The sequence below is a fragment of the Primulina huaijiensis genome, chromosome 18 (genome assembly GCF_012295235.1).
Source record: "Primulina huaijiensis isolate GDHJ02 chromosome 18, ASM1229523v2, whole genome shotgun sequence".
NCBI classification, from domain to species: domain Eukaryota; kingdom Viridiplantae; phylum Streptophyta; class Magnoliopsida; order Lamiales; family Gesneriaceae; genus Primulina; species Primulina huaijiensis.
This window is the reverse complement of record NC_133323.1, coordinates 3,772,800-3,797,624: the sequence shown is the minus strand read 5'-3', so window position 1 is coordinate 3,797,624 and position 24,825 is coordinate 3,772,800. Positions and strand designations below refer to the sequence as shown.

Below are 24,825 nucleotides of genomic sequence, written 5' to 3'. Positions count from 1 at the left end.
TTGTTTGTATGAGTTTGTGAAAATAATTTGTTTATTTTTCTGGGCTCGAATGGTTTGGAAAGGATTGGAATCATCCATGTTTTAACGTGGTCTGAAACGGGGCCTCGGGGGCTCTGTTTTTAATGATCTTTTGTTTCATTGGGAAATCAAAAATCAAAAGGAAACAATTTGTTTGAATCAAATATTTTCTTTAAAAATGAGCATTTTGGTCAAGAAACACAGCTGTGATGATATTAATAATTTGGAAAATTTGGTGTATATATATTAATGGCCAATTTTATTTACCAATAAAGAAATTAATAATCTCAATAATGAAGCAACTAAGACCGCTCTCGTAAGTAGATGCGTGTTGCCATTTGTAGCTAGCTTTTTGATTAATAATTTACATATATAAGACATATCTCCTCGTTTTAGGGTAGTTGGATCCAATTTATCCCTTACAACTTATAATATCATAATAATAGAATGGGAATGGATTCTTGATTTTAGTGCAATTCAAATGTGTCTTTAGTCTCAAATATACATTTTTTTATTTATTCTAAATATACAATTTAGCTTTCATATTTAGTATTATTTTACTTATTTTATTTATTTATTTTTATCAATTTACCTACATCATTAAATACATTAATTATTTCTAACAAATTTTTTATCATATTAAAACTTTTATTAAATACGGATGAAATTATTTTTTTTCTTATAATTTTTACTTTTTCAATAACTAAGTTACTTGAAAACACACACAAAATAAATATATGAGGTATTATATTTAATATTTCAGCAATAATATTATCTCCTTACAAGATATCCTTTCCTCAAATTTCTCTCTACTCATTTTCTGGAAACAACCAGAGATTTGCGGGTTGTAAATAGTGCAACGACCACTAAATGTCCACGTGATTGAGAAAAAATATGATTTATTGTTCTTTGTTTAAAATTCTGTAAATAAATCAGGTCTAGATGTTGATATCTTTCATGTGGACTAATTATAACTAATTTTTTTAATCGCATGTAATATTTCCACGATATTGGCTAATAATGATTGGGAAAAAACTGAAAATTTCATGGTAATCTTAATATGTTACCCATATATTGATAAATATTCATCTTTAGTTGCATACGTGAAATAGATGTCAAAGGGAGGGGGTTTGCTATTTCCATGCCCGTCCCAAAATTACATCCACGCACCCATTCTCAACCTATTATCCAATTTCAATCTAATCGGATAATCCTCGTCTACGTTCTCATTTTCATTTCAAATATTCATGGAGTTTTTCAAAAAAAAAAAACTAAATCGATTAATTCCAAACGAGTTTAAAAGCAAAACTTTGAAGGGGATAAGAGGCAAAAATATATAGGATTTTCCAATAAATAAAAAAATTTCTCTATGATTTGTAAACGATTTGGGAGTTCTGGGTTATGGTTGGCTTTCCTTCTGTATGATATATATTGAGAGGGAGCCGTGTTTCGTTTGTTCATATATTTTTTTTTATGTTTCTTTCTGTTAGAACTTCCTCATGCCCAAGAAAGTAACAATGGACTTATTTTCAAGATGATGTCTGAATTGGTGGAATATGTGAGCATTTGGTCAGTGGTCAGAAATTCGATTTTTCATAACGACACCTTTTCAGAGGAACTTGTCGTACATGACTTCTCCAATGCGGTTTACCTGACTAACATGATTTGCAGGCTCTTGCGTTAGCCCGAAGCATACCAAAAAATAACGACCGCGGGTTCATACATCATAAAAAAAACAATGGACCTAATATAATTTCTATGAGATTCGTGAAAATAAAAAAATCTCACTAATATCTTATTAATATTTATTAAAATGCCCTACTAATAGTGAGTTCTATGATAGGGATAACAACTTCATGTCGCTCTCTATGTTTTGTGGGGATTTGAATTGGTTCATGAGAGATTGAATAAAAAGAAGCTAAGATAAATAATTAACTAATTTTTTTTTAAAAAAAAAAGTTAGATTACAGCCAAACTTTCATCTTCTGCGCACATCTCCTCCGGAAACCATATACAGACTTCAACTTAGAAACAGACACACACACAAATATATATTTCATTTATAATTTTCTAATATTGGGTTTTCTTCACCATTTGTTATGTCGCCATCACCGCCATCTCCCCCACCAATTCTTTCGGATTTTTCTATCCTATAGTCAACTGTTTGTTTCTCTCCGTAATGCAATGTGGAAAATTTTCATTTCTTGGATCTAACTTTTGTTAAAATGTGAGGACCATGATATGATGACGTTGGTATATGAAGAAAATTTCTCTTTCCCGTAAATAATAGACTAAAGTCAGCTCTTTCTAATTTAACGGGCCAACAGGTTATGTAAAAAACCATCCGAAAATTAGATAATTGAGAGATTATTACATAATCACACTTTTATCATATATACCACACAATACCTAAGGATAGCACATTAAATTATCCGAAAAAACATATGGCATCTTGAATGGCGTGGTTTGTTTGAATTCGATCAATGATGTGACATGGAATGGGCACCATAATTTATAATCACATATATATTTATTGTATAATTATACTACTGTCATTGAGTATCTATGATTTGATTTATTATTATTTAATATATAATTGATTACACCATTATGGTTTTGTAATAGACGTTTTTCCTCTTAAATAAGGGTAATATGTAGGAAAGAAACATTAGATGATTTGTTTTTTTTTTAGATTTTTCTTCGCAAAATTAACAAATATATAGGACAGCATATAGAGCATGACGCTAGCCATACATTTTTATTAGGAATTTCTAAGTCCAGACGATGGTTGCAGTCTTTAGCATCTCAAAATACCTTCCAAAATTATTATTTTCATTGGACCAAGGAATGTTGGTCCATCTCTAATTTGGTCCTCGATAAATTAATTTGATGTGCATGTTATAAAATATAGTATGATACAGTTAATCAAAGTAAATTTAGTTGTTTTGGAAAATTTTGAAAGTTAAAAAAAAAATAAAAAATTGTACTTTACAAGAGTTTATTTTGAGAAAATGAGTTTCAATATAGTATCAGTCATGTGATTCATAAGTTCATAATACTTTGAACGCAGATATATATGTGTATTTTTATTGCCTAATAATAGATGAATTTGCTCATATATGTGTGTGTCGTATATCATACACACTTGAGAAATCGAGCGAGTTAGACTATCCGCGACAATAAACTAGCTAGACATCGTCTCGGCTTGTTAAGACAAAGTCAGAAGACAAGAAACAGATCTCAAGCAGTCGGATAGCAAGCTTGCATGGCAATCCCACACATCCCTTCCTTAGCCTCAACATCTCTCTCAACTTTGACATATCCCGCCTCACCCCAATCTGAACCCCAAGAATTCTTAACCAGCCAATATTTCGTCCCATTTTCAGTCTTCCCATATCCAACTGCCGTAACTCCATGATCTAAATTTGTCCCACAGTCGCTCGTAATCACGCCACTGGAGTAAAACTGAAAAGATGCCCCACTTGCATCAATTGACACTGATACGGGTTGGTTTGCAACAGCTTTAAGTAAGGCAGATTCATCATTGACTGGCACGTCTTCGTAGCCGGTGATTGTTGCTGCACTCGAGGCTTCCTTTTGGCTGTTGCATGTGTTAGAGATTCCTTGGTATGGATAGTCAGATTCCGTGGTGAGGCCTTTGTTCTTAACTATGAATTTGAATGCGGCTTCCATGAAACCTCCGTGACAGCCCTGGTTGTCGTTTGTTCTATCGCAGTCCATCAGTTCTTGTTCGGACAATGAGATCAGTTTGCTTGTCGAAATTTGGTTGATTCCTTCCATTGCTGCAACTGTTGAAAATGCCCAGCATGAACCTGTGTACAAACAAAATTTTAAACTATTTTACAAATGTGACATATAGTGATTTCAAATTTTTGCTGTTAATTTAATGAAGTTTTAATTTAATTACCACATTGGCCTTGATCCTTGACTCCAGTCACAGCTCCCTTTTCTCTCCAATCCATACTTTCGGGAACATCAGTTACACCTTCGTATCTAAAGGGTGTCGATGATTTCTTGTGAGTGAACTTCTTGTGTCCATTACGAGCGGCACGGAATTCCTCGTTTTCCAAGTCAGCAAATTCATTTATACCAAGCTTATATGTCCTAGTTCCTTCACTGTTTGAATGTTCAATAAACTCCACATTCTTCTTGAATATGTTGAATCTTTTGGCCTTCTCGTCTCTATCTTTGTAAACACGTCCATACGTACGCATCCACCGCTGGTGTCTCGCAGCCATATTGGTTCGGTCTAGACCGCTTCGACATGTTGCTAGAGATGAACACATCCCAAGAATTAACAATAGTGTAAGACAGATTCTTGTGTCAAATTTCGAAGCCATTTGATACTGACACTTTGAAAAATGTATGGTTTTGTAGAATGAGAATGAATAGATATAGGAATCAAGAGAAGGATATTTATAAAGGTTAAATGCGCTAGTTGTTAAGAACTAGTCGCAAGGAGATAGAGCTCGACAAGTTTGTTAAGATATGGCCAAAGAATTCGGGTTTTCGACAGAGAATTATCCATTGCATATGTTGTTGGATTATGTCCTAAAGATCACGCAGATCCAACATCAGACCCGGAGCTATGACTACGTAGGAGGAAGAAGGTAACACGTGGCAATAATAAAGTCGGAAACGATATTTTTTTTTAAAGAAGAAAACAATTTTTTTAAAGAGAAAAGTAAATTGAAACCAAAATAAACGCTAAAAACTTGTACCCAAGAAACTTGGAAAGGTCGCCTCGTGCTGGATCAAATGAGAAACTCGTATCCAGGAGAAAAAATAGGATGAGTTCTTTTTCTTTTCCTATTTTTTAAAAATAATTTGAGACATTATTATCTTTATTGTTATTTCTAATATATTGATCGTAAGTGATTTTTTTTTACGATCCCTTGTGACGAATAACATATCATAATTACATTTCAAGATTTTAAGGACAACTGAGACACAGAAATTCTTGGAACAAAGGTTTTTTCTCAACAAGATTTACATAAACATATATCCCAACCACACACAATTACATAAATAACACATAAGTAATGTAAATTCTCCCACTCAAGAAACCTCGTAGGCGAATTCATCTGAGCTTCAACAATTATTCACAGAGTCGGATACGAAGCTTGCATGGCAATGCCGCACAGCCCTTCTGCAGCACCAATGTCCCTTTCCATTCTAATATATCCATTCTCACCCCAGCTACTTCCCCAAGAATTCTTAACCAACCAATACTTGGTTCCATCGCTGGTTTTACCATAACCAACGGCAGTCACACCATGGTCTAGCTCAGTTCCACATTCACCTGTAAAAACTCCGCTCGAATAGAACTGGAAATCGGATCCACCAGCATCGATGGCCACAGATACCGGCTGGTTAGCTACAGCTTTTAGTAGTGAGGACTCGCTGTTCTGTGGGACATCTTCGTAACCCGTAATCTTGACAGCATGAGAGGATTCTTTCTTAGAGTTGCAGGTTCCGTCTACTCCATCATATGGGTAGTTGGACTCGGTTGTGAGGCCGTGATTTTGGATTATGTACTCGAATGCGTAGTCCATTAGACCACCATTGCAGCCTTGATCTTCGCTCGTGTCACAATCTACTAGTTCTTGTTCTGATAAGGAAACCAGTTTCTTGGTTTTGATCTGGCCTATTCCTTCTGTTGCTGCAACGGCAGAAAATGCCCCAGCAACATCCTGCATTTTTTTTTTCAGTAAATACATATATACTTCTATATCAAAACAGAATTTAAGATTCAAAATATTTGGATAGTTCGTTCGATCGTTACCGCATTGTCCCTGATCCTTGACACCTGTAACAGCTCCCTTTTTCCTCCAGTCCATGCTCTGTGGAACTGCACTCACGTTTGAATATCTAAGAGAAGAAACTTTATCTGAGTTCTGTCGCAACCCCAATTTGTATCCATTCCGGGATGATCGAAACTCCTGGTTTGTCAAATCAGCAAACTGGTTTACAGCAAGCTTGTAAGGCTGAACCCCTGCTTCATTAAAAGACTCGATGTATGCCACATTCTCCTTGAATATATTAAATCGTTGCACCTTCTCAGCATCGTCTTTATACACACGTCCATATCGTGTCATCCACTTCTCGTGTCTCGCAACCATCGACACATCAGGAAGTGTGCGTGATGTGGATTGAGAAACCCACGTCCCCAACACTACAATTACAGCAAAGAAAATTTTCAAAGAGCTTGTCAAAGCCATGAATTCTTGCGAGACACGAGCAACTATATATGCGCAAACCTTTGCTAATGTGTTAGTTTTACGAAGTGCTGTGAATCTATTCAAGGGATGCGAGGTACTTATAGTATTAGTTGAGCACATCTTACTTGAAAGATTGTCGATAATTTGAATTCGATAAACGGCTGATCAAAGTCCCTGGAATGGCCGGCAAGTTGCGAATGATAGGGAAACTTACAGTGCCGTGGACGCTGATTCATATTTGTCTAAATAACATTTTTTCCCCTCTTGCATATTAGTATTTGTATTGTTACGAATGGTCTTCTCAGACATTTTTTAAGGTTGGTCTTACTCCGGCATTAATAGATCTTCGGATAAGAATATTTTTCAATCAATAATGAAAATTATAAAATTTAGATAAAATAGTTCGATTAACGAAGGGCTGGCCTTGATCATTGGTTTTCTTGTAAGAACCTGCTCACTGCCGATCCACTAAAGTCTTGAGCAGCGGTGTAGGATCAGATCCCAAAGATAGTTAATCAAATATGAACGTATTGTAGGTAATGAACCACAATCTGACCCATACACTTATAGTTACGAATAAATCGACTCCACAAAAAAATTATGTATAGATTGACTAGTAAGCTTAATTAAATGGCTCCCTTGTTTTAGAAGAGTGATACTAGATGTACATAGATCTAAGTCGGTATGATATATCGGGCTTTTCAAAGAATATCGTATATCGTATCGAAAAATGAATATCGACATTGTACCGAAATTTCGATATGATATAAATTACACATCGTTCTTACCAAAAAAATTTCGGTATAGTATCAATATAACACCCATCCTTTTCAAAATCATTTTGAAATTGCAGATTGTTTTCTTTCGAAAACGTCACCTTCCTCTCCTGAGGAATGAATCGCAATGCTTGAATGCATGTACACAACTATCAATTGAAACCCTCGAAATCAGAATGAATACAATGATACTGACAGAATCTTGCATGACTACTTGTCGTAACACAAAATGGACATTTTCATTTTTCTTCCCACAAAATTCTTGTGCAACAAACTCCTCATAAAGATTTGACAACGAACGCATGTTCGTCTACCTTGACGCACATGATCATAATCGGCCAATCTTTATAATGAATAAACACTCTTTTACATGGAACATCTCATCATATCCAATATAGACAATTATCTTTTCAAATCTTGCATCATATCAATCAAAAAATATATTTCAAAATAATCTCAAAAATCAAACCAACCAAAAATAAAATCTAACCATTCCGATTCAATCATTTCTTTTATTTGGGTTAAAAAGAGGGATGGGTGGACTCAAGCACACACAAGTCGTCGAAAGAAGTGGTGGATACGAATGAACGAAACATTATTTGCAATCGAAATACCATTCTCATTTAGTCATTTGAGCTTCGATTTAATATAATAGTGATAAAATAAAATGCACCAGCCGGGAATCGAACCCGGGTCTGTACCGTGGCAGGGTACTATTCTACCACTAGACCACTGGTGCTTGTTGAAAGTTGGCTTCTTTCAAAATTTATTTTGTATGTTAATTATTCAAAGACGTGTCTTTACTTGCTTTTTACCTGTTTCGTTTTTGTTTTGTTTAGCAAAAAATGAAGCAAAACAGATTTATCAATATCGGCCCGATAAAATTCTGAGAGTTGTATATATGGGTTTGGACAACCCTTCCTCCTAAGTTATATTCTGGGTTGAGTTAAGTCCATGTTTCAATCTTAACACATTCTCCCGATGGTAACAATTCCCCCAAACGAAAAAAAATTCTTTCATTTTCTCTAAAACGATGATGATCATCATTGATATAGTTTGAGAATCTATATAATATAATATAATTTACTTTATACATACAGAGTTCATACTTTGTTATATAATTTTTTCCGGTATTTTCACGTAACAGGTTTTCCCAACATTTCGTAATTTCATTATGGTGATTTATTGGGGGGTTTCAACAAATCTTATTTTGTTCGTCTATAACATGGATAAAAATATAAAATTTGTTCTACCTATCAGAGATGTTGGCGAATCCATTCCCTCACATGCAAGTGACTCGAGCTACAAATGAGTGCCACGGTTAAAAGCTGAACTTGAATCAAAACTCAGCTACAGTAAACCCGAATAATTTTAGCCTGAGTCGTGTTCATTTATTAGTTTTCCCAATATATTTAAATTACTAGTTTATCCTTAATTATTTCATAAATTATATATTTCAATCTTTATTTTGATACAGATTTTGATCATTTTAGTAGTTATTTGATTTTAAGGTCGACTCGAGTAATTTAAGAGTCAGTAAGTTTGAGTTCAATAAGCTCTATAATTCCAACTTCACTCTGAATCCAATCTCAAAATTCAATACTAACCAAATTTGAGAGCCAATGACCTATATGCAACCATAGGGCACATGGAGGTTCTTCTTGGTGGTGAATAAATTCAATAGAAAACCATTTTTTCTACTCATCTTGCTATATGGAAGCTATACTGTTTGATTTAAACTTCTTTCTTAGACTGGTTCCAGTCTTCTTTCTTCTTTTTCCTTTCTTGTTGGGTTGATCGAGTGTATGGGGAATTTTAGGTTAGTATTGAAGTAGCTGAGCTACGCTCTTCAATGGTTTCCATGTCAGCTTTCCACACTATGTTTTTCCATGAAGTTTTTACCTGCAAATACATTTGACAGTTCCAGGCTTTTTGCCAAATTCAATTTATGGCTAAACTGCACTTTAGGACTCTTACTTCTCTCGATATAGGACACCACTTAGCTGATAAATTTCAAGTAATATTTGCCTGTTATGGTACAAATTTGTTGTGGATGACCTACTAAATTACCTTGTGAAACTATGCTGTAAACCCATAGTTATATGAAAACAGCAGTTCATTGGCATTTTGATAAATTGGAGCAGCATCCACGGAACTGAATTCTGATTTTTTCCAGTTAAACCTACAAGATCTGGATTTGGGGACATAGGTAACCTACTGCAAATTCTAGTGGCTATGCTGAAGAATATTGAGCTCGATGAAATATATAAATACCTCCCACCCGAATTAATGGATTCACAGCATTTCTCCTTTTGCATCAAGAATCAAACACATTGCTTTTCTATATTCAACTATCAAGAATGGCCTTGACACCCTTCTTGAAGGTGTTTTTTGCTGCATTTATCGTATTGGAGCTGTGGGCTTTTCAAGCCATAGCTCGCTCGATTCCTGATGGACTTCTGGCTGAAAGACATGATCAATGGATTAAACAATATGGACGTGTGTATAAAGATGATGCTGAGAAGGCGAAGAGATTCAAAATATTCAAGGAGAATCTGGAATATATTGAATCTTTCAATGAAGCAGGGACTCAGCCTTACAAGCTAGCCGTAAACCAGTTTGCTGATTTAACAAAACAGGAGTTTTTAGCATCCTACACTGGATACAAAAAGGGCTCTCATCCAAAGACAATTAAGGCTACATCATTCAGATACGAGAACGTAACATCAGTACCAACGAGCATGGACTGGAGAAATAAGGGAGCTGTCACAGGTGTTAAGGACCAAGGCGGCTGTGGTAAGAAAAATAAAAGTGCATACGGGGGTGGGGTGTGTTGTGTTGTGTGTGTGTGTGTATAATAATTATTTATCAATTCTTCTTGTCCCAATTGTAATCAACGGTCCTCAGAATTTATTTTCCATAAATAAAACAATAGGAAGTTGCTGGGCTTTCTCAGCAGTTGCAGCCATGGAAGGTATCCACCAACTCAAAGCAGGGAAACTGGTTTCCTTATCCGAGCAAGAACTAATGGATTGTGACAGAGCAGATGAAGACCAAGGTTGTAAAGGCGGTTTCATGGAGACGGCATTTGAGTTCATCCTCGAAAACAAAGGACTCACAACCGAAGCAAACTATCCGTACCAAGGAGTTGATGGAACCTGCAATTCAAAAAAGGCAGCCTCCCATGTTGTCAAGATTAAAGGTTACGAAAAGGTCCCAAAAAACAGCGAGTCCTCATTGCTGAAAGCTGTGGCTAACCAACCAGTATCTGTTGGCATAGAAGCTAGCGGAGATTTCCAATTCTACTCTAGTGGAGTTTTTACTGGATTTTGTGGAACTTCACTAAATCACGGTGTTGCTGCGGTTGGTTATGGTGTATCTGCTAATGGAACCAAGTATTGGTTGGTCAAGAATTCGTGGGGAACAGAATGGGGTGAGAAAGGATACATTAAGATGCAAAGGGATACCCATGCTAAAGAAGGGCTATGTGGGATTGCCATGGAAGCTTGTTATCCAACAGCTTAAAGGTTTTGAAACTTACAATAAAGCTGTACAAGGTTTTTACCCTGTCATTATAATATATATATGAAGATATCCTTAAAATAAATAATTGTATGCCTCAAGAAATGTATACCCGTTTCTCACGACGTCAATCACACTGTATAGCAGAGGCTCGAAACAACGTACAATATCTAAGACAAATAAAGAACTATAATTACTGATTAGCTGAATGATAGTGAGTGAACGAATCAACCAGGGAAGTGTTGGTGATTCACAGCATCAACTTCTTAGCATTCACTTTCTTGGAGCTTCTTGATTGCTTCTTTTCTTAACAGTCTACCGTCATCTGAGTCATAACTCGCAAGTGTGACAATCATTTTTCAAATCCCATGTATCTCATGCTTCACAGAAATCTTAATCACTTCATCCCATGGAGAAAACCTGATGATGACTGTACCCTCAAAAAAGCGTCATTCAGTATTTTTTATGATCGGAACTTTCTTCTCTGCTATGGTCGAACCGGAGCTGTTTTGAGGAAGATAAGGGAACTTTTTATGGGATGCTCTGTATGAGATAGCGAAACCAAAAGAGCTCTTTCCAAATTAGATGGTATACGTTGAGCAATATGTTTCATTTAACCATCATCATTATCACAAAAGCTTTTTACAAGTTACAGAAGGAAGTTGACAGTTGTAATATTCAAAATATTGCAAGCATGATTACAATGACCAGAATCATGGCTGCTACTGGCAACCCCCCACTCTCCATTACTCTCCAGAAATTGACTAGTGACATTCTAGAAAAAATGTTATTGACAGTGTAAATAACTAAGATACCGCTATACACAGAGGTGATGTGGTTATTTCTAAATAAAATGTTGACCGTTTTATCTGACAGGGGTGATCTACCAGCTACAAGCTAGCAGCAATGCATGTGGAAGCGTCCTGTTGCTTCTCTTGTCGGTTAATTGTGTCAGCTACATGAGCGACCACTCCAGCCCCCGCATTATGAAACCAATGATTTTTCACCTGTTTATCGCCAGGTAATAATGTTGAAAATTTGAATTAAATTTAAAATTTTAATGAAAATTATTGCTCATGAATGTTAAGAGTTTTTTTGGCTTGAGTTAACTGGAGATTTTTGGAATGCAATGCCTTATATATATATAGCAAATATAAAAAAGATGGCCAATCAAACCTATTTTATTTCTCGATTCAATAGAAGCTCAACGTGGTGAATATGGTCCCCAAAATAACAAGAGTTGTAAGTTCATCTGTAATTCTTCGATTCATCGTGGTCTACTTTCTATTAGTAACTTTAGGTTTTTCATATTCTTGAGTTAATTGCAAAATTAATTGATTTGATTGATCTTGCAGGACTTTTGAAGTGCAATTTTGAGTTTATTAATAGTGTGTTCATTTACTCAATTCATTTATAAAAATATATTTTATAAACACACTCAAATCTCACTCAAACATTCTCATGCATTTCATATTGTTAGCTTTTCATTTGGCCTCCGTTAAGTTTTGGTGATAAAGTACACGTTTTCATTTCGTCAGTGTAATTACTTCGTGCTAAGTTGATGTATTGTTTTTTCGTTGTATCATGAGAAAGAGTTGTTCGCCCTGATCCTCGAAGCACCATTGGAAGGGACAAATTTGTTTTAAGAAACTGTACTTCGTACAAACCTCAATTTGATTTACTGGTTTCCTATTAATTTACATACTCGATATTTATATTTCCAATTGCATATTGCTCTTGTTTAGTACACTGTCTGTATCTATACGATCTTACTTTCGTTTACTGCTCTATAATTGTTGGCATTTTGGCTAACAAATAATCATACAAGAACCCAATAATAATGCAAAAGAACATAAAAAAATGATGGATCATGCTTACATGAATATTATTGTGCGCAAAGAAGGGCCAAAATGCTGAATGAAAACTGACATCGACTTTCCACCATCCTATTCGTTGTAAACCATGTATAATCTCCTCTGTCACAAGAAAATTTCATTTCCATTAACTTAAGAAAATTACATGATTTGACAAAGCTGTCAGCTTCAGTTACTGCAGACTAATTAGTTACCTTCCATGAATTCATGATATTCAACTGTATTTTGTGTGCTTGGTTCATTTTGAGCGGCTTCCTTTGCTTTAGCTGCTTCCAGAGGGAACTTTGGTACATCGGACAAAACTGGTGGACAGTACTCCACGGCTACAACATGTTTATAGCCATCCAATGACCGAGTAGGAGGCTGTCAAAGATAGAGATGAAAATAATAAAAAGTTTCATCGAGATATTAACTTACCTAAGCTTTCAGATCATGGAATCGTTTCACAACTTAAAAGAAAATCAGAAACCCATAGAAATGCAACTACAGTATCCTTCACGGAGGTCTCCGTGTGTTGTTGAAAGCCTAACAAAAGTTGTAGGATGGTCTCAGCAAACAGACTCAGATTGATAAAACGTTCCAACGCATTGGTGCAAGATGTTGAATTAACAAGCCCCAATTAACTAAATATTTTAAAGGTGAAGGGACACTTGAGAAAGCTAGAGTATTATGTCGAAAATTAAAAAAAAAAAAAAAATTTAAAAAAAGTAAAAGATACATGATTTCTCGGTGTGAATAGAATTTGAGTTGCTAAGGTTATGTTTGGATGAAAGTATTTGGATTTGTGGGAGGATTTCAAACGATTTGGAATGCATAAATTTTGAATGACTAGGTTAGAGAGTGGATTGAAATTGAAACAAAAAAATATACTTGTGCAGCACAAGAGATTTCAACTCCCTCATCACATGGTTTTGAAATGACCGTTAGAGAGTGAATTTTTTAAACAAGATAATGTGCTCGACAACACAAGAGAATTCAAATCCTTCATTCTAACATGTAACAAATGAATATAGTGGAATTGACTTGTAGATTTGAAATCAAATCGAGTCAAATTCTTTAATCCATATGCAACCTAAAGGTCTATCAGTATTCAAAGCTCAATATAACAAAACTTATGGAAAAATGTTTCAATAAAACTATGGAATTACCTTGACAAGTTCTATCTCCCTTCGTATGGATGATGTCCGCCAACCAACCATATCTGTTTTGAGTTAAAAAAATTCAATATCTATAAAACAGAGAATCCAACCAACTAACGGAAAAGTGTTTTAGTGCCAATTGAACAGCATTAAATTACTGGATACAGTCATAAGAGACATTAGCATAAAGAACTCGACATCTGAAAGCACCAAGTGCTGATCTGCAAGGCCATCCACCATGATAAGTTTGAACAGAGCAAACATTGAAGTTTCTCAAAGAATGTTATATATGGCTGCAGGACTCACATGAATTTTCCATCTTCACAGTCCGATGCCATTTGTAACAAGAGAGGAGGTTTTTTGGGCTTCCCATCTGTAAGAAAGAGTTGGCTACCAGTTCTGCCAGCGAAAACGGGGGCTATTGGAACAGCTAGTTTCTCCAAGAAAGGCACACCCAGAAGGAATGGAAGCTGAATCATTGAAGATAATTAACAATCTGGAGGTCAGGTTCCAAACTACAACCAATGACAATCATTATAACACATTAATGTTCGCTTGAACACACTTCGATTATTTCCAAAAGTAAAACACGGAGACGGACCAGATAAATCTACTGTGAGATTCTACTTAAAACAACAGACTGGATTCACTATGAGGATACAATGATGTAGTGAACTTCAAAACGAAGAAATACAGGAAAAAAGACACAAATATAAGGTAATAGATACACATGATTACAGAGGAAATGTGATCCTTCCAAATAGTCTTAAGACATGGTTACATGTCTACTTGTACAAAAGTTCTGTTCTCCATTGTTTTCTTTCCAATTAAAAACCTTGAACTTGAAGTGTCTATAATTAAAACATAAGGAGCGCCGCAACATGCCATTTTTACAGATCACGCGATACATACACGTGTACATGAAATATAATTTACTATCGTCATCAGCACCAAATACCTGTTTATTCCCTCTGACTCCCAGATGAGGTGTTGCCAGGGTAATAAAATTTATTGCTTCCAACCCAGCAATTAAACCTTTATTTGAACCATGCAAAGTTTTGAATTCTTTAGCAGTAGAGCCACCAGTATCATAAGATTGATCAGAGGCGGCACTAGGCGAGTATAAAACACCAATTGCATATCTTGCGAATAGTCCACCAAGAGAATGGGCCAAAAAGGATATCTTTTTAAGGTTTTCTGTCTTCTTCACAATTTGTGTGACCTGTGCATTTGGATAACGTGAAAAGAAAAAAAAAACAAATTGCACTAAAACAACCTTCATACATTATTGAAGTTAGAGATATATTATGAACACCACCAGGACCAAACACCTAACGACAAGGGTAGCAGCCAGAGGGTTGTGAAAATGGATACTAGAACAAACGTCAGCTGTTCAAAGCTTATGCTAAGCTGGCCTACAATAAGACCTAAGAAGGACTCATTCAAAAGCTTACTTCATCTGCCAGTCTTTTTGCAGCTCCATCAATGCCAGCGAATGTCTTGGTGTACATATTACACGAACTTGCTGCACATGATAAGGCAATTCAATTAAATAAAATGAATACTTAAGAATACATTGGTATTCATGCCAGTCTATGAAAGAATATTTTATTAGAGCGAACACTATACCATATATCAAAAATTTCTTTCCTAACCTCATCTTCAACTCTGCTTCAAAATAAGTCCAATCACTCGGGCTGCAATTTTCCAAAACCTTAGTCGAGGTCAATAATCAGCATGCACATTAATATAAATCATACACTAAACTAATTTATCAAGTTTTTTTTTTTTTTGCTTCTGGAAATAATAAACGAATTCTCTGGAGTATAAGAATCAAGGAAATAATCAGAATCAACAAAGTTTTTTCATCCTCTTTCTCCATTATAAAAGGAACAGAAGCTAGTGGTATGAGTAGAAGTATTTGAATGCCAACATAGAAAAATCAAGAGAAACTTATATAACTGAGCTCAAAAGTTAGTTTTTTATGTTAGCATAAACAATAAGCCACAAAAGCGGGACGTGGAAGGTGAAAATGAAGTCAGAATCTGTCATAGTTACTGTTATGCCCTTGACTCAAATTTAAAAATGAACCAGCACCACTTTAAAAATGAACCAGCACCGCCCATGAGAATGAAACCAATTGTGCTTTATATAACAACGAGGGATTGCATGGTAATATGAGAGAATCCTCACTGAAATTTAAGGATGAATTAGACCAAGCAATAGAATCTTCAAATGCTCTACACCAAGTTTGCCAACAATAGCAACTGATGGGTTGATATTACATGTACTTTAGAACCTACAACCTTTTTTAGTGTACAAAAATAGTGATACCTTCCCAAGATACCATGAACAAGAACAAGAAGATGATCAGGCTGATCTTCCATTTTTACAATGCACCTAGGGGATGCAAGATTTCCCTGAGTTGTACTAATGGCGTGAGCCCTCAGGCTATTTTTGAGGCCTGCAACGTTGAGGGTAACGTTCGAAGGTAAAAAAAAAAAAGAAGATAAATAAGCTCTCAAATAAGAAATATACTGAATAATAATGAAACTCAATAAACTACAACCTAGTTGATTATCAAAACAATATAACTAGTAGCAAGCATAATTTATAAATTAGTCGAAGTGGATACTAGATTAGGGTGAAAGATTGAACTTAAACAAAGATAAACTAGAATTTCATGTAATAAGATGCTTTTCTCACGGTACACAGAGCTGGGTTTGATTGGACTTCATTCAAAATAATCAAGTATGATAATAAATGTATCGGGTCAGTCAGGGTACAGAAGTCACAGCTTAAAGAAAAACTTCAATATGCTTGCCTATTTTAAAAAGCAGCAGTAGTTTTAAAGTTTGACTGCATAATGAATTTTTTCTTTTATTTATAAAGAATACACTTAGGCAGAGATAAAAGACTCATTAGAAGTAGTCCATGCAAATATTACTTCAGTCCATTCAAGTTCAAATCTATCAAACAACACAAGCCCAATTCATATGATTGCAGGTCTAGCCCATCACATATTAGAAAAGGTCCGAGTGCACGAGTTCAAGAAACACAGCGGATCCCTTCCAGTCGGTTAGAGGGAATATTTGTTCTGCCATTTTCTTGTTGTAACAACACATCAGAAATAATAGATTTTCTTTTTCATTTTATTAGATTTATTTGCTGTACATATAGAGAACAGATTATGTTCTTGTAATTCATTCGATGAATGAATCAATTTTCCCTCATGAATTCATTTCTTTAACTAGCAGAAGCCACTTTTCCTGGCTTCAGTAAAAGTGCTTTTTTTTAAAAATATATCAAAAAAATAAAAGCGCCTTCTTAAGCACCTCTTATATTAGCTTCNAAAAAAAAAAAAAAAAAAAAAAAAAAAAAAAAAAAAAAAACTTCTATTCAAATGCAATCTTGATGCAAGAAGAAGAATGGAAGGAGAGGAGGACCATTCTACTGAATATAAACACTATAAAAAATTAGAATCAATGAATGGCAACCCATCTACCAGCTAAACTACTATATTAACCAAAAAAAAGACATGTTGCTCATCATCATAACAGCACTAGCATTCTAAAGTTACAAACATAAAAATTTCCAAAGTTTCCATCTTTGAGAATTGAGCGAACCACCAGTCCACCACTATAATCAACGGACATACAAAACCACGGATATAACAGGATGAAATTTCATTGATAAACACTAACAAGCCCAATGGAGTAAAACTCAGCAAATCGACATTTTCCACAGTCTAATTAGGAACAGAGTAACACGGATCACAGGTCCTTCACAAAAAAAAAAAAGAAAAAGAAAAAGAAGCGGTATCCATCCTTAAACAATTCAATAGTTAAAAAAATTCCCAAATAACAGTAAATCAATTCTCACAGAATGAAACGAAATCGAAAATTGAATTCTCACTTGAGAATATGGTGGAATTGCAGACATGGCCTGGGCAACGATACGAATAATTAGGATAAGAAGAATTAGGGGAAGGACAGCAGGCGGAGCAGTGATTGGAAGAATAAGAAGACGACAGCTGGCTATTGTTTCGCTGTTTTCCAAGAAAATTTATCCTCTGTGTCTCGCCATTACATTTGACAATAAAATTTATATTTAGGATTTATATGTTATTGGGGGACAAAAGATATTGTATTGTCTCAAAGTGAGTTTTCATTTTGTTCTTTAATTCCACATCACGGTACTACTATTACAGCGAAATGCACAATCGTCTGTTGTATGAAGGATAGGGATTTAGCTGAAAATAAAGTCCACTTAAATAGGGAAACCAGATCGAAAAGCGAGGACCTTCACCAAAAGGGGCGAGTCGAATAATGGCTGCCTCGAAGGTTCGTGAAGACTTTGTCTACATCACCAAACTTGCAGAGCAAGATCTTACGAATTTGCGGAGACCTGTGTTTTTAGTAAACAGTCGTCCAGACCTGATCAGTGCGACCCCTTTTTGTGAGGAGATATTCTTTCTCCCAAAGTCACGGGGCTATTTTGGTATAGTAACTCTTTTTTATTTTATTTTAAATTTTAGGATTAGTATTTTGGATCCATTAAATCAAGGTGATATTGCATGTGCTACATCACTTGTTTAAATGAAAGTAAAAAAGACCATCTAATTTTGGCTCACCATGGTTTTCTTTGTACAATATCACATCTGCTAATTTCATGCCCTTGTCCCGGTTTGAGTATTTTTTTTCTTTAATTTGTTGTAGGGGTTTTTGAGCTTGTTTCTGCTGCAATGTTTATTGTGTTGTATTTTCCAGAATGATGATATTTGTGTTTCGGCCTTTGAAGTCTTTTTGATATGCCTTTTAATTTTTACCTTTTAACCTTTGTTCCAAAAGTGGTTGCAGAACAATGAAATGGGATGACTTAACTGCATGAATATTGTTTTATCTAGTAGTCACAACTGACGGATTTTATTTTTCATGAATGTATTTCTGTTTGTGATTGAAAAATATCTGTTACTTTTTATTTGTTTTGAAATAATTTATAGTTTGATGTCTAAGACACAACTAATCTCAGTGACTTTCACACTGTAAGTGACATGATCATCTGCTTGCAGGCAGCCACTAATGCAGTGGAATCAGATCTGTCTCCTACACATCCCATTCGACTGGGTTTGGCTTTGAACTTCTCTGTCTTCTACTATGAAATTTTGAACTCCCCAGAAAGGTGTTTCTCAAATTATGCATGAATTAATCTTCGCATGCCATAGGAAATCTGTCACTTGTAATTTAACGTGTAAACTTTTACCACAGGGCCTGCCACCTTGCTAAACAGGCATTTGATGAAGCTATCTCGGAGTTGGATACGTTTGAGTGAAGAATCATACAAAGATAGTACATTATTAATAATTATGCAGCTCCTTAGGGACAACCTTACCTTGTGGACTTCTGACATTACAGAGGATGGAGGTAATATTTAGTTGACCTATCTTAGGTTATGTTGACATTTTACGGCTCTTGTGTGCTCTAATTAAAGGATATCATGACCTGTAGAAACTAATTCACGTGGATTCAAATTGGGAATTTTTTAAAAAACAAGGAATTCAAATTGGGTTTTGATTTGGTTTATTTTGAAAGAAATTTTGAATATGGCCAGCGCATACTGCCTCAAATATGCATAAATTATTGATTCAAATGTTCTGGTTTTGCTTGAGACTTTAAGTTCTCGTGCATCATAAAAGAGGCTTCCAAATTTGTTTTATGCTCTTACAAATTAGCTTTACTCATTTCCTTTCTCATCAGAAGAGGGCCAAAAGGTAGATGGGCTTGCAAAAGCTGGCGGCGATGATGCAGAGGTGGGTTGTACTTTAGCCACATAGTCAGCACCTTTTGTTCCATATCATTCGAAAATCTCTACTATTTTGTTTTGTGTAATGAACTTAAATTTTTGTTCTTTGCAGTAATTCATATCAGTCGCATTCAATTTCGACAATCAAGTTGAAGGCATTGCTTCTATATATATATTCGATGTCCGTGGACTGTTACATTCTGAATGCTACATCCCTCCTAAAGAGGGTGAAGTGAAGACCTCGTCTCGTCGAATTGTTTGTGTGATGTTTTTTTTTTAAGAGGACGAGGTTTCTTCCAGCTAAAACCAGCTGGGCACACCGTTGTCTTACTCTCTGTACCAATTCAGAATTAGCCAATATTATTTGGAGGACATCATTTAATATATCGAGTCTTCACTTATTCTCAGTGCTTCATAATAATTTTTGTAATAAAAACTAAATAGTTGGTAATTTTCTTAGCCATTTTTTTGACAACAATGAAAAACTTTACATCCTCAATTTAACTTTGAAAGTAACAGCACGTTTGTTTGACAAGCCCAGACAATCTCTCCAACACGTAATTTGGGGTATTAAATGATGGAAATTACCAACCCCTGATACCAGCAAGAAAATCTGCAAAATTTCCAATCCATTGATAAACAAATTTACTATCGATGTATACAATTAGACTATCCAGCCGAAAACCACGAGAATATTAAACCCAAAAAATTATTTCCAGATATCATCTTTGAGCCTAAATTTATTTTGAACTTATCAACAAGTAGTGTAGTGTCGTAGATGATGAATCAAAACTATTCAGAAGCCTTCCGAGGCTCGTCCGATCGAGCAGAACTGCCTTCATGAAATTACTATCTTCGTCAGTCTCCACTTACAGAAGATATATATGACACATAAAATTATAAATCTTAACTAGAAGACACTATCTGGAAAAATCTGGGCCACGGGTGAAATAACGGCGCACAAGGCGGCACCGACAACAGAGTCTATCGAATGCCGTGGAGGGATCACATGATCAAGAAGAGATATGGGAGGTGACACCAGTAAAGGCCGGGGTATGGTTTGAGAGGGATGATTGCATGGTTTGATGAATGTACTGATCGAACTAGTGTTCGAAATTTTCCTCGTCCTCGATTTTCTTGGAGCAACTGGGTTACGATCGATGAGTTATTTATTATTTTAAGGGTCTTTCTGATCTCTGTCTGGCAATAATTTGTCACTATGTTAGACAATAATGTCTCTCTTGTTTAATCAATCATATTTTACTTTTTGTATCCATGCATGCATTGACTTGATCTTTAATTGGAAAAGGAGTACTGCATGCTTGCTTGCACAGCTTGGTTTAATTTTTTTTTTTTAAAGAAAAAAAGAAGCCTAGTGATCAAATTGAGTTAGTATTACGTCAAAATATTTAGGGAATATAAACATTATGATAACAATGTGGNAGAAAATAATAGAATATTTATTATTTACATATTTAAATTATATATGAATTTTTATTAAAAATAATTACATTTTATTCATTTGTCATAATTTCTGAAATCAATTATAGGAATTGAATAGACATATTATTTCATTCTCGTTCTATTCAAAAATCAGTTCATTCTTAACATATTTCGTTCCACCATACCAAGCATGATCTTAATTCCTAAATGGTTCCTGAACTTCAATAAATATCATACATTATTTATTAACGTTATATTCAACCATAAAATTAACAAGAATGACTAATTATATAATATTTTAAAATTTTAAGGCCCGAAATTCTTAATTTGAAATGTTTAGAGGCCAAAAGTTTTTAGTAAAAATGTACAAGGACTACCAAATATTTTTTCTTGAAAATAGACTAAAATATATATGTTTTAAAATAGGGATAAAAATATATTTTACTTTCATAATTTATACGTCAAATAAAATATTAAAAATTATTTTTGATTAAATAATTCAAAGCAAAAAATTTTCAAAAAAATAATACTTCAAACTATTTACACGCACCAAATTCGATACCAAATTTAAATTTCAATAATCGACGAGTTAGAAAATCCCCCTTTTAACGCTGGTTCATGATTTTTGATTTGATTTGATTATATTATTAAATTTATATAATTTAAAGTAAACATAAATTTAATATGTAAATTAAATAATTTGTTTACATTTAAAGGTTGGTTATAGATTCATGCAGACATCACAAACTCCTTCTTTTAAACTTTGTATAACAAAATATAATATAATATCAAACTCCTTCTTTTAAACTTTGTATAACAAAATATAATATAATATAATATTCTAACAGTGAGTATTTCAATGCTATTTTATAAAGTGTTAACTCTTTTCGTATGTGATTCTTGTTATACATCTCTTTATGCTTTGGTATCAGATCCCATTATGTTGTTTAATAATTATATATTATAATTGTAATAATTACGCCACACCTTATAATTTTTATTCAAAGCTTCCTTATTGCAGGTGATCAATCAATTTAAATATTTTTTAAAGTCTAAGCTTGAAAATTTACATTTTTCCAAGTCACATACATGCCAATATCCTCATCTTTTTTTTTTTAGATAAAATCTATGCGATAACAAGTCTCATGTTTATAATGAAAACATTATCCATTATTATATTTAATTACAATTTCAAAAAAAAAAAGATAAAATTGTAATTTTAATCTGGTATATACATCTATTTGCAATTTAGGTTTTTTGTGATGCCAAATTATAGTCTTGATATATTATGTTAGTGACTTTTATATTTTTTTCGAAATGACATTGATGTGATTTTGACGAGACATTGAGTTGATGTCAAAGTAATAGACACATGTCCACATCAAATTTTGTAATGAAAAAAGATTAAATTGTTAAAATATGAAAATATATGAATAAAACTCAATTTTGACCACATAAAAAACTACAATTGTATACAAACAAAAAATAAATTACCAAAATACGAATTTTCCAAACGAAAATTTCACATTTATAAAAATAATAATGCCTCCTTGTAAGAAGAAGACTCCACTCATGATTGAGCTTAGTCCTAATTATTCATTTATCGTACTCTCTGATTCAATATTATATGAAGAATATATATCCAACCACTTTGTTCTATTTCAATTATTTATTTATTACAATATATTATATTCTTTCGTCAAATTCCATCGATTTTATTAATCGTCATCAGCTCAAATTTGATTTGGAAATTTAATCCAATGCCTGCAACCATTAATTTAAATTATAAAATTAATTAATGTTAGTAGGTAATAGTTTATCGCATGGGACCGATGCCATTACACCAATTCATCAACACTGGACGGCAGATGACTTAGTTTCATTATTACCAAAAGTTTCTCCCTAATCTACGCTTTTGATTCTCTTATCGACATGATGTTTTTTTTTAATGACGATAGAACTCTTCGACGTTATCATTTTGATATATATTGAGTAAATTCTCGAGCTAATGCAGAAGTCTGCAACCTGCATACAATGACTTATTTAGTCAATTAGTTATGTGTAATTACATGAAAATTATTAAAATTGATATTTTAAAAAATATTTTCTTAAAAATATGTATTTAACTAGTTTTGATATGTTGCACATCTACCGTGCACACTTATGTGAGCACCGATGATGTGTCACTCACCTATTGGATGTTATGAAATATAGAAAAATTACGCATTCAATAGGTGAGTGACACCTCATCGGTGCTCACATAAGTGTGCACGGTAGGTGTGCAGCATATCAAAACCCTGTATTTAACATCCCATTATGTATTACAAAGAGGCTGTGGCCATCAGCAAAAAAATAATTAGGACAAAGGGTTCATCGATAACGCATAAATATTATTAATTATAAACTAAGCCAGGTTGTATGTACAACAAAGAAGCTACTTAAGCGACAAGCAATATCTTTTTTTAATCTTTTATAATAATTATTTCTTTCTTGGAAACTACATGACAAACTGGACGATCATTAATAGCTTTGACTATTCGATGCGCATCTCCTCCTCTTCGTCGGGAAAAGTTGCCGTAGACCGCCGTTCTGCGCCACCTGCCACTCCTCCACAACCTCATCGAAATCCAGCTGTTGCATCCCTGAAGCATCGAACAAGCATCCATCCGACAACGCCGCCAGCCCCGCACACGGTGGCTTGGTCTTCCGGCGTCCAGCGCCGACGGGAACGTTTCGGAGGGCTCCACCGGCGGTCCAGTATCTTTGACAGCCCTTACAGAAGTGTCTGGGCTGATTAACATTGTAGTTGTTGAAGTAACAGAACTTCGTTTCCATACTCTTGCATCTTGGGCATGGGATGATCTTGTCCGGTCTCTTTTCAGACGTTGGATCAGTTTTCTTGGCGTCTTCGTGATCGTCTGATCTCTCTTTCAGAGAAATCGTAGCCCCGAATAACTTGATTCTTGATGATGGTTTGTTGTCTTGATCTTGAACCTCAGCCATGTTTCTGATTCTGGATAAAATAATATGATACTTGATTAGGGTTTGCTGATGCTGCAGAGTGTGTTCATGGTTGATGAAGAACAGATCTTGGGAAATATAAGTTAAAACACAGAGCAAAAGTTCATTTTTGGTCTTGACGAAGATTGTTGTTGGAAGGGTTTGGTTTTTTTGTGTATATAGTAATATATATATATACTCATATTTGAACTTTACAGTACTATACTAAATATTCTGCTACATATTAGGTTACAAATTTCAGACATCAGTTATCTATGGAATGAAAAGTACAAGAAAACAACCAAAATAGTCTGCCAGCTCTAATTATAAATTGAAACTTCATTTAAAAAATATATATAATGCTTTACATGTGCAAGCGTCTGATTGGTGATAAATTTTGTTATTCTCAATTTAAAGATTTTACAAATTTTATGTTTTTTTTATATATTATTTGTAAATGTGATTTGTAAGTCTTTTTCACTTAAATTAAAAAGGGAGCAAAGACAGGAGATATATTATTTGTAAATGTGATTTGTAAGTCTCGACGACTTTCACTTATCTCATGGCAATATGTTGATCCTATGGATAGAAGAGCAACTAATACCCCTGATATTGATGTGAAGTGACATTATATTTGGACTAATGAATAAATCTTTGAAAATATTTGAATTATACTATTTTAACAACTTGTAAAATTCCTAAAATTTGTATAAATAACAATTTAATGCATATGGTCAATCCCTATTGACTCCAAGGTGGTGCAGTAATATTTATAATATAGATTTTTCTAGGAAATTAAACTCTCCTATTTAGAAACGGTTGAGGCACGATGTTTGATCAGTACTTGTATAATCTAAAAGATTTGAGTTGTGTTTTATTATGAGATAAAAGAGACAATTTTTCGATCCTACATGATTTATTTTATTATAATTAGGTTGTAAATTTTATAATATTTTGATCCCTTGTTATATATGTGTGTAAATTGAGATAATATGAGGTATTGAAATAT

The 24,825-nt window shown here is 34.2% G+C and overlaps 4 protein-coding genes, 1 non-coding gene and 1 pseudogene across 5 annotated transcripts; 1 reads left to right on the top strand and 5 right to left on the bottom strand.

The window, feature by feature from the left end:
• Nucleotides 1-3,074: 3,074 nt before the first annotated feature.
• Nucleotides 3,075-4,408, bottom strand: LOC140964440 (senescence-specific cysteine protease SAG39-like). The gene is made up of 2 exons (XM_073424241.1): nt 3,947-4,408; nt 3,075-3,851 (listed from the first exon to the last, which is right to left on the bottom strand). Exons 1-2 carry the CDS (start codon nt 4,377-4,379, stop codon nt 3,259-3,261), a joined length of 1,026 nt encoding a protein of 341 aa, XP_073280342.1. The 5' UTR covers nt 4,380-4,408; the 3' UTR covers nt 3,075-3,258.
• Nucleotides 4,409-5,007: 599 nt separating this feature from the next.
• LOC140964441 (senescence-specific cysteine protease SAG39-like) lies at nt 5,008-6,299 on the bottom strand (annotated as a pseudogene).
• A 1,405-nt stretch (nt 6,300-7,704) lies between these two features.
• Nucleotides 7,705-7,775, bottom strand: TRNAG-GCC (transfer RNA glycine (anticodon GCC)). Its single transcript has one exon. It is a non-coding gene; the product is annotated as a tRNA-Gly (tRNA).
• A 1,552-nt stretch (nt 7,776-9,327) lies between these two features.
• On the top strand, nt 9,328-10,646 carry LOC140964439 (senescence-specific cysteine protease SAG39-like). The gene is made up of 2 exons (XM_073424240.1): nt 9,328-9,832; nt 9,972-10,646. Exons 1-2 carry the CDS (start codon nt 9,397-9,399, stop codon nt 10,559-10,561), a joined length of 1,026 nt encoding a protein of 341 aa, XP_073280341.1. The 5' UTR covers nt 9,328-9,396; the 3' UTR covers nt 10,562-10,646.
• A 146-nt stretch (nt 10,647-10,792) lies between these two features.
• Nucleotides 10,793-17,670, bottom strand: LOC140964619 (uncharacterized; the record flags this gene model as incomplete). Its single annotated transcript, XM_073424477.1, has 11 exons — nt 10,793-11,565; nt 12,437-12,534; nt 12,627-12,795; nt 13,581-13,633; nt 13,737-13,792; nt 13,878-14,041; nt 14,530-14,793; nt 15,026-15,096; nt 15,201-15,268; nt 15,906-16,035; nt 17,487-17,670. Coding segments are annotated over 11 exons (1,374 nt in total), but the record flags the coding sequence as incomplete, so codon positions are not given.
• A 5,515-nt stretch (nt 17,671-23,185) lies between these two features.
• On the bottom strand, nt 23,186-24,028 carry LOC140964907 (cyclic dof factor 4-like). Its single transcript, XM_073424893.1, has one exon. It carries the CDS (start codon nt 23,817-23,819, stop codon nt 23,337-23,339), a length of 483 nt encoding a protein of 160 aa, XP_073280994.1. The 5' UTR covers nt 23,820-24,028; the 3' UTR covers nt 23,186-23,336.
• Nucleotides 24,029-24,825: the final 797 nt, after the last annotated feature.